Source organism: Echinops telfairi, unplaced genomic scaffold (assembly GCF_000313985.2).
Source record: "Echinops telfairi isolate 266 unplaced genomic scaffold, ASM31398v2 ScPeMD7_7468;HRSCAF=8506_0, whole genome shotgun sequence".
NCBI lineage: Eukaryota > Metazoa > Chordata > Mammalia > Afrosoricida > Tenrecidae > Echinops > Echinops telfairi.
In genome coordinates this window covers 8,432,912-8,441,820 of record NW_022111369.1, presented here as the reverse complement: position 1 = coordinate 8,441,820, position 8,909 = coordinate 8,432,912, and the positions used below count along the sequence as shown (strand labels likewise).

General features: G+C 52.2%; 1 protein-coding gene across 1 annotated transcript in view; it reads right to left on the bottom strand.

Annotated features, from left to right (window-relative positions):
- Window positions 1-8,909, bottom strand: part of LEF1 (lymphoid enhancer binding factor 1) — a 151,147-nt gene that overhangs the window by 10,843 nt on the left and 131,395 nt on the right. Inside the window, exons 10-11 of the mRNA XM_045284320.1 lie at window positions 7,784-7,832; window positions 7,075-7,115 (exon numbers count right to left, since the gene is read on the bottom strand). Of these exons, the coding sequence (XP_045140255.1) occupies window positions 7,081-7,115; window positions 7,784-7,832 (84 nt within the window). The 3' untranslated portion in view covers window positions 7,075-7,080. The remainder of the gene's footprint in view (window positions 1-7,074; window positions 7,116-7,783; window positions 7,833-8,909) is intronic.

Genomic DNA, 8,909 nt, shown 5'->3' with positions numbered 1-8,909 from the left:
AATGTTTAAAAAAAAAGATGCTGCAATAAAGAGATACAACACTTAAAAAAAAAAGAGTTAGCCTCGGAAACTCAAGAGGGCAGCTCTATCCTGTCCTTCAGGGTCACTAGGAGTTTGAAGTGACTCGATGACAGCAAACTTGTGTTTCCTTTTTTTGGGGGGGCGGGGAGGCAGTTGTGGCTATCCATTAAAAAACCATCTATGTAAGACCAAAAGGTCCACAAGTACTCCAGAATAAAGCTGCGAAGATGAGTGGGCGGGGAAACGAGTGCCCGGCACAGGACCACTCGAGCTCCGTTTAAGAGAGTGGTGACACACGGTGAAAACAAACGTAGCTCACGCCACTGAACAATGTGTACAGACACCGCGTCCACGGTGTCAACTTTCACCCAGCACACAGACAGGCAAACACGCTTCCCCTCCTGCTGATGCTCTTGAGCAAAAGGCCTACGAGGACGTCGAAAATTCTGTGGGAAAGTTCTATTCTCTATCCCATTTTCCCAGACGTTCGGAAGCCCCTTCGCATGCGGGGCGCACCAACCACCCTGAAGAAATGGTGGGTGAGGTGTGACCCTGCAGGCCACACCTCAGTGCACTTCTGTCACTGTGTGGCCGTCTGTAGGACAACAGGACCACGGCTGACCTTGCTGTCAGGCGATGGCCGAAGCTTCTTGAGTATTCCTAGACAAGTGTGACCACGTTTAGTTCCCTACAAGTACTTCGTCTCACGTGCTTTGCACGTGCTGTCGGGAGACACCAGTCCCTGGAGAAGGCCGTCATATTCGGTCCAGAGAAAGAGGCAGGCCCTCAACAAGGTGGGCTGACCTAGTGGCTGCAACAATGGCCTCCGGCATAGGACAGGGGTGAGGATGCTACAGGACGGGGCAGTGTTTTGATCTGCCATGCATGGGGTCGCTGTGCTATCAACAACCTGATGACACCCGACAGGTGGCCACCCAAAGGCTTCCATCAAAGGGTCAACACAGGCCAAGCTCGGAGGCTGGTGTTAAGCAGGGTGCTGACCTTGGGCCCCGTGCAAGCTGGACCTCCTGCCCATGCCGGGAGCTATCCAAATCTCCTCAATCTGACCCTCCACCCACAAGTTTCCTTGCGTCTTCTGTTGGTTTGGTAATGACCTCAGGTCAGGGGCTTTCTAAGTTTGTTACAGAAAGTCCCTCAAAGTGTTATGAAATAATAAAAACCCAGATGCCAGAGTTTCACTGTCTGGGCATTCCAAGTTTTAATTTTTTAACCCTAGGATTCTACGTAAGCACTGAGCTTTCACCAGCTGCCAGCAACTGCCTTTTCATTTGCTATTTTTACCAATAGCTTGGCTTTGTTGACTACCAACACGTCAACCCTGGAGCCTGCCGATTATTAAGGTGTTCTAAGAGGAAAATTCTCACCTTGGGATTCAGGTAAGGCTCCCAGAAGACCTGGGGATCCAGTCCAATCACTGGTCCAGTTTCTATTTCCAACTCTGCACCTGGCTAGTCCTGGAGGTTAAGCTAACAGAGCACGAGACCAAACTCACTGCCGTCTATTCCATTCTCACTCGTGACCCTACACAACAGGGTGGAACTGCCCCTGTGGGTGTCTCACACTGCAACTCTTTACAGGAGCACAAAGTCCAGCCTTCCTCCTGAAGGGCGACTGGTGGTTTTGAACTACTGACCTTGCAGAACTACTGACCTTGCAGATTGCTACCCAATGTGTAACTACTGAGGCACCAGGGTTCCTCAGCTAGTGGAGAGGAGGAAGGACATTTTAAGGAGGCAGGCCCATCTGTGGGACTCAATGCCATGATGCAGCTGGGTCAAAGTAGCGTCCCTGCAGAGGGCCCCTGGGCAGCGGGGTCACAAAATCCAAGAGCATCAAGTCCCTAACCAGAATCACCTCTGAAAGCCCTAAACTACCACCAGGAGCCCTGGTGGTGGAGTCGTTAAGCATTGGGCTGCAATTTGCATGGTGAACAGTTCAAACCCGCACAGCTCAGTGGGAGCAAAGCTAGGCTTTCTCGCTCTTGTGATGAGTTAGTCTGGGAAACCTACGGGGCAGTTCTACCCTGTGGTGTAGGGTCACCAGCAGGAGTGAATTCAATGACAGTGAATTTAGTTGTTTTTTTTGGGGGGGGGGGTCTGCAACCAGCTGGAAACATGCTATGGGGCAAATGGTAAATGTGCTTGGCTGCCAACTAAAAAAGTAGAAGACTTGAGCCTCCCCAGAGGCCTGTCAGATGAAGACGCCCGGTGTTTTAGAAGTATCTAGAAGAGTAGCCACTGAACTCCAGGGAGGACAGGCAGCGCTCCTCAGCCGCAGCTGGGAGTCCAGTTCTGTCCTGCTGCACACGGGCCACCAGGAGTTGGATTCAACTCAATGGCAGCTTGCTGTTGTTGATCCGCGCACCTTTCTCCTCCACGCCGTCTTTGGGCCACAGGCAGATGGAAGTTAACATTTTTATGAAGAAACACTTTATTCATTTCAGGAAGTCACTGAGAGAGAGGCAGGGGCGTGGTGGCGCAGGGGTGAAGCGCCTGGCTGCACCCCCACCAGAAGGTGAGCCGTGGAACCTCAAAGACAAAAGGGGATGCCGGAGTGTGTGTCTGCGGTGTCGGGGCGGGGCTAGCTGGGGCACAGACGTGTGTTCCTTATGTCACTGTGTGCTTACCCACAGACGATTTTTTTCAAACGATAGCCCCCCCCCCATTTGAAATAGCTCTTTGACATTTTACGATCAAAGAGAGTAGTTAAAAATAGCTAAAACGTCCTTTTTTTCCCCCATATATAATTTTAGGTGGTGGGTTTCGGTTTTTATTTTTAATAAAACGTGACTAAATAAACCAATTGGTAAATTTGTTTTTTAGCCAGGAAATTCACAGTGGTAGTTTTCACTAGCTTTTCAGGGCTGGTGTTTTGGTTTCTTTCTTCTTTTTCTTCAACTCCATAGGAATCTTGAATGAAGTTAGAAGAAACCGTTCAGCATTTGACTATCATCTCTGATCTGACAGACTTTCCAGACGTACATATTCCGAGATACCAAAGTGTGGGCACAAACACCTTGCCAGCCAACCCAAGAACATCCTCACTGACGCGTGTTAGCTCAAGTGTTGTCTACTCCGGAGAGCCTGCACGACCTCCCTCAGACTCACTCTTCTTGTCCTGGTGGCCCAGCGGGTGAGGGGTCAGCTCTGAGCTGGTCGAGCCCCTCGAGAGCGACGTGGCAGCCCAAGTGTCAAGATGGATGACCGCACGAGAAACTCTAGGGGGACAGTTCTACAGTCACTCTGAATCGAATCCACTGGAATGGGCTTGGTTTGTCCCTTTGACTGTCAGAGTACCTGAAGGCATCTCCTTCCGAGCAGCTAACCCACTGAAATTCCCCACCAGTCTGCCTGCCCTTTCTTCATCTGTGAACTCCCCCAGGGCGATGCAGAGTCTCCAGTTTAAGCACACACCTCCAACTGCTACCTCCCTTACTTCTGGACCCCAGGGGAGTCCTCAGCGAATATGGGCAGAGGGAATAAGGACCCGCCTGGTGTTGATGACGCTGGCCTTCCGGAAGGTAGCAACCTCATTCTTTGAGGCCCGGGCTCCCAGCATGCTCTCAGTGACATGTTAGTTAAAAAAAATAAAATGGCCAGGGATGAATTTGGCTTTCTCTCCCCAAGACCCCACGGCTGGGGAAGCATCCCCTAGACGGGAAGTGGCTTTTATGGATCCCGTTTCCAATCAGCCTGAGGCTGCTTGCACAGCCTTGACTCTGGGCCAGCGCTCACGTCCGCTTACACCTGCCCCGACCAGAGTGCAGAAGTGGAAAGACAAGGGAGCGTGTGGACCCACCATGGGCCACATGCCAAGTTCGACGTTGGGCTTTCTGAAGCAACTGCCAAGTCATTTCCCACCGAGAAACGAACGAGCTCCATGAAAAACCTTCATTTTCTATGGTGTGTAAGCGCAAGTATTGCGAGGGCCCGTCCTTTTTACCCTTCGCGGAGATGCATCTTTTCCTGACCCTTCAGGGCATGACAACAATTCCTACTACAGCTCTCCTGCACAGGAGCTACATCCATGCAAGTCGAGCCCAAAGAGCTAACTGAATTAAGAACTTTCAAGACACAAAGATGGTGTTAAGTTTCACCGTGTCCTTGAGAGGGGTAAACCCTGTGCGGGGAGGGGAAATCGCTGCACTTCGAAAACAAGGTCTCTTCTCGGCCCAGGCGCTTGGTGAAATGAGGAACTGAGGCCAAGACCCGGGCTAGCGAACGCACTGCCCCTTCCTCTTTACCAAGAGCAGAATCGGGGCTGATAACGGCTATGGGAGAGGTTACACCGCACGCTTTGTGGATGGATTCTAAGAACGTAGTTGACCTACTCCAACGAATAGCTCCTCTTCAGCGTGTTTCTAAGACGAAGTCCGAGCTTGTGGGGCGGTGTGTGGTCTGGCAGATAGAGAACCAGCCCAGCCCCTCAATGGAGAACAAGACGCCCCCCTGCCACCCCTCCATCCGAGAGGCAATGCTCCTGAGGACCTGCGGATGTGAACGTTTGCAACACATCCTAAGGTACAAAGAGCCTCTGGCTAGTTTTTCTACATCTAAAACACCGTCCTTACTCGGGCGTGCACAGCCACGTGGGGCACACACAGAGACGTGCGTCATCAAGGGCACCGAGTCGCCTATCCAACTCCAGGCACAGGGGCACACGCCGACAGTCTTTCAATAGAGCTCAGCAGCCCATTGTCAAGATCCGGTGTAAACAGAGGAAGGGAGCAGATCGACGGAGGTTGGTCCTCAGAAGGCGGCATGTCTCAGGCTCTGCCCGTGCACCCCCAGTTAGACTTGTGGTCACGCTGCGGATTGGATGAAGAAAAGCTCAGCATTCTATTTCCCGCCCCTTTTTACAGACGAATGAGGAGGATTTACGGAGCAGATCACCGTTTTCCGAGGAATCATCACAAACCTGCCGATGCCCCTCATCCACGGCAACTCCGCCCCCCGCCCACGTGCCAGCCTTCATCCCACTTCCTGTTTCCATCCCTCCGGCTCTCCTCATCCTCTGGACGCTGGCCGTGGGTAAATGCTGTCCTGTTGACCTTAAAACAGTTGGCTACTCTAAAATGGGGGTGGCTTCATTTCCAGACCTCAAGGCTGACCAAGGAACATAGTCTTGGAGGCGGGGTTCCCCACAGCCTCTGTGCAACCAGCCAAGTCTGGTCGAAACAGGACAACATTCTTAACGCAACAAAGGAGACTGCGCGTGCTGGGGCCTAGACAGACGCCTACAATGCTGGGCGGGGCTTCCGGGGGCGGGGCTTCCGAGGGCGGGGCCCATCCACCGAGGTCTTCAGGGACTAGCCGTCAAGTTTCACGATGCACGGACACAGTCCGTGATGGTCTCTCCCCAGGTCACCTGCAGGAGGGGATGGTCTTCTCACCTGGGGAAATGCTGGCCGTGCCGCCTTGGGGTTGTTGAGAGTCGCTTTGAGGTGAAGAAACCAACACTCATGGGAACGTTTCACGTGGCCACCGAGTGAAGGGGCGATGCTTGTGACACCTCCAGCTGTGTGCCAGAGGCCAGGCTGAGCATGCGTTCGAGGTCAACAGCTACGAGGGCAGGTGTGAGTGTGCTCCACTGACAGACTGGCAAAATGAACGTGAAGGAGCTGGAAGCAGGCTGCACAGGCCAACGGCCTCCCAACGCAGATCTGTGCTCTTCAGAGAGGGTCGGTTGAGATTCCCGCTCCGAAGGACTTGTGAGGTCCAAGTCCAGCTAAACGACCTTCAGGCAAAGAACTCCTCTCCCAAGAAACCTGCACCGGCACCTTCCATCTCCCAGGAGGCTTTCCAGGCACCCTGAGTGCATCCATTCCTTTGGGTGGGTGAGTGGGAGGGGGCGAGGGACTGAGAGTGATTGTCTGGCCCTGACGTAGGACCTGCCAGGGCTTGGGTGGAAGGGAGAAGAGGCGGAGAAACAGAGGGACCACAGGCCAAGCTGTGAGGGAGGGCAGCAGAGAGGCCTTTGCCGGCTAAGGGACTGGCCCGGAGGCAGTGACCAAGGCATGGCCTAGTCTTACTTTGGGATGTGACACACTCAGTGTGCACTTCGGATGGAGGCAAGGTGGAGGATGAACTGGCAGGAAGCACGTGTGTAGGCAGAAGAAGGGCCTGGCAGCCACAGCAGGATGCACACGGAGCGCTTTATAGAGGCGGAGCTTGGGCCAAGGTTGCGTGAATGGCGCTTAGGGGAGAGAGTCAGGGCCGGCCCGCAGGGCGCATTGGCCGCAGCTGTGCCTGGGTTCCAGAGAGAGTCCACGCACAGGGCCTCCTCCAAGAACGGTGACTAGGGGACCAAGTAGACACACTGTGAATTCAGAGCTTAGCCGAGACCCAGCCTCAACTTAGGAAGATCAGCGGTCCTGTGGTCCAACTTCAAGGGCAGTGGGCAGAAACAGCATGGCTCTTCCATATCGGCGTGGGGGCTACCAAAGGCTACCAGTGAAGGGAAATACTTGACAGTACAAATGCCGGTCATCAAAGCAGGGCCCTTGCAGGAGTTTATAACAATAACACAAATAGGAAAATACACCGCGGCTGTCTCTCGCACTCGAATTCCTTTCTACCACTCAGCCCTCCACTGTGAGGAGTTTCCACAGAGCTCTCCCTCGGAGCTCCGGAGCTAGACTGTGCGCCGCAAACCTACCCCAGGGCGCTGGGAGCAAGACGGCCTCTTGCTTACTGCTCACTGCATTTCATGAAATACTATTTCATCCTATTTTTTGTTTTCAAGTGGCCAGGTTTGCTGCTGATCTGCCAGGAATGGAGAAGGGGAAAAAACAAAAACCAAAACTCGGGAAAGGGCGTGGTGAAAGAGGACAGGGGCAAAGGGGAAGAAGAGCAGACAAAAGCACGCTATGGTGCAAATACGCGGCAGGTCTAAAAACCAGGGCAATGCTGGCGAAGCGTTCCTCATCACAGGGTGGGCAGTGCTGGGTGGTACTGACTCAAGAAGATTCACGAGCAAGTGCCTCTCATGACACGACTCATGTCAGCAAGAGGACCAGAGGGTGGTTCTTACCATGTTTCAGATGTAGGCAGCTGTCATTCTTGGACCTGTACCTGCAGAAAATTGTGTCTTTAACAAATTTTTACTGAAGAGGGGTTTTGTACATTCCAAATATGTAGCAGCTACAACATCATGTGGGCTCTTCTGCTGTTACTTTGTTATGGCTCTTATACCAGCCATTTCTACTTGTGCAGTACAAAGGAGTGGTCTTATTTCCCAAGAAAGGAAAGAAGAGAGAGATAAATTGTATCTCCCTGATGGTCTTAATTAAGCTATGAGAGAGAGAAATCCTATCACCTGGTTTCACATCTATAAAATATATTTAAAAATCCACACCACAGAAAAGGCTCTCCCGGGGATACAAAGTGTTAGTGTATATCGTGGTTTAAAAAAAAGAAAGGCATTTTTAAGGAGTTATGCAGGTAGGAAGAAAGGAGACATGTGTAAGAGCAAGCAGACAACGGAAGAGGAAAACGGTCAAAGCGCAGTTAGCCAGCAGGCTTTCCGAGCACAGCGTGCGGGAAAGAAGTCTTTAGCTGTACCCGTGTGCAGTCCCAAAAGGACAGATCGTTTGACAACTGTTTTGGGGAGCCGGCCGAGCCGAATCGGCACAGACACACACACCACAGGCAAGAGAATAACAGTGCATACAAGACGCAGACCACACTGAAGGGCATTTGTCGGGAGCACAGAATCAACTGGAAGGTCACAAGGTGCCTACCTGATGTAGACTCCTGTAGTTTCTCTCTCTTCCTCTTCTTTTTCTTACCCTGGAAGAAGACAGGCACAGTGTCATGTAACAGACTGACGGCACAGGGGCCACCATGAGGAAGCGACAAGGGGGGTATAGCGGTGGTGTAGACACACGCACATGCACACACACACACACACACAGGAGGGATGGTGGTAGTGTAGACACACACACACACACACACACACACACACACACACACACCTCTCATCTAGAAGCAAAGTCAGATCCAATCCGTGGATCCTGCTCAGAAGGAGGGCAAGTGTGCAGAAACCAGAATCCTCTGAATGACCCCTTTCACTCAAACTCGACCCAGCACCGAGCCCACCGTCCCCGAGTTACTTGTGACGCACAATGACCAGATCAGTCCTAGCACTCCCCAGGGTTTCTGAGGCTGTCAATATATAGTTACAGGAGCAGACAGCCTTGTCTTTCTACCGTGGAGACCGTGGTAGGCTAGAACTTCTGACCTTTGGTTAGGTGCACTATGCACCATCCACTATTCATGAAGCCAGTGTTAAGCTAAGCAGCAGGTTCGCTCTGTCCTTAAAGAGCGTCTGCCCAGAGCACAAGGCCCTTACAGTGAATTTACCTATGCGTATAAACTAACAACAGTTCCTGAAGGAGCAGAGAGCTGGATGAACAGCGATGGAACCACCCTGTGGAGACACAACAGTGACCCCACGTGACGTCGGAAGCCAGTTACTGAACTCTTCACGCAGAGTTTGTGGATAGATGGGTGTCTGTCTGGTCACGTCTATTGCCGCCCCAAAGAAGTATTTTTAGAAATGACACGAGGGAAAAGAAAGCCCCTCAGAGCAAGAGAAAGAACGGAAACCCACCAGTCCATCTCCCTTTGTGACCTCGGCCTGCACAGTGTCCTGTTTCAGACCATCAGTCCTGGCCTCGCTAGGACCCTGCTGTCTAAAAGGCTGCAGCTACAGGCAGGGCTGCCTTTCAGGAAAGCCCACTCAATGTGGCATTCCTTTTACTGCCCACCATACTTAACATTTACTTTTGGGGGTGTTCAGATTAAATCTCCCTCACTGTGAGCTCCCGTGAACAATGAAAAGTTCCCTATATTTACTGGTAGCTC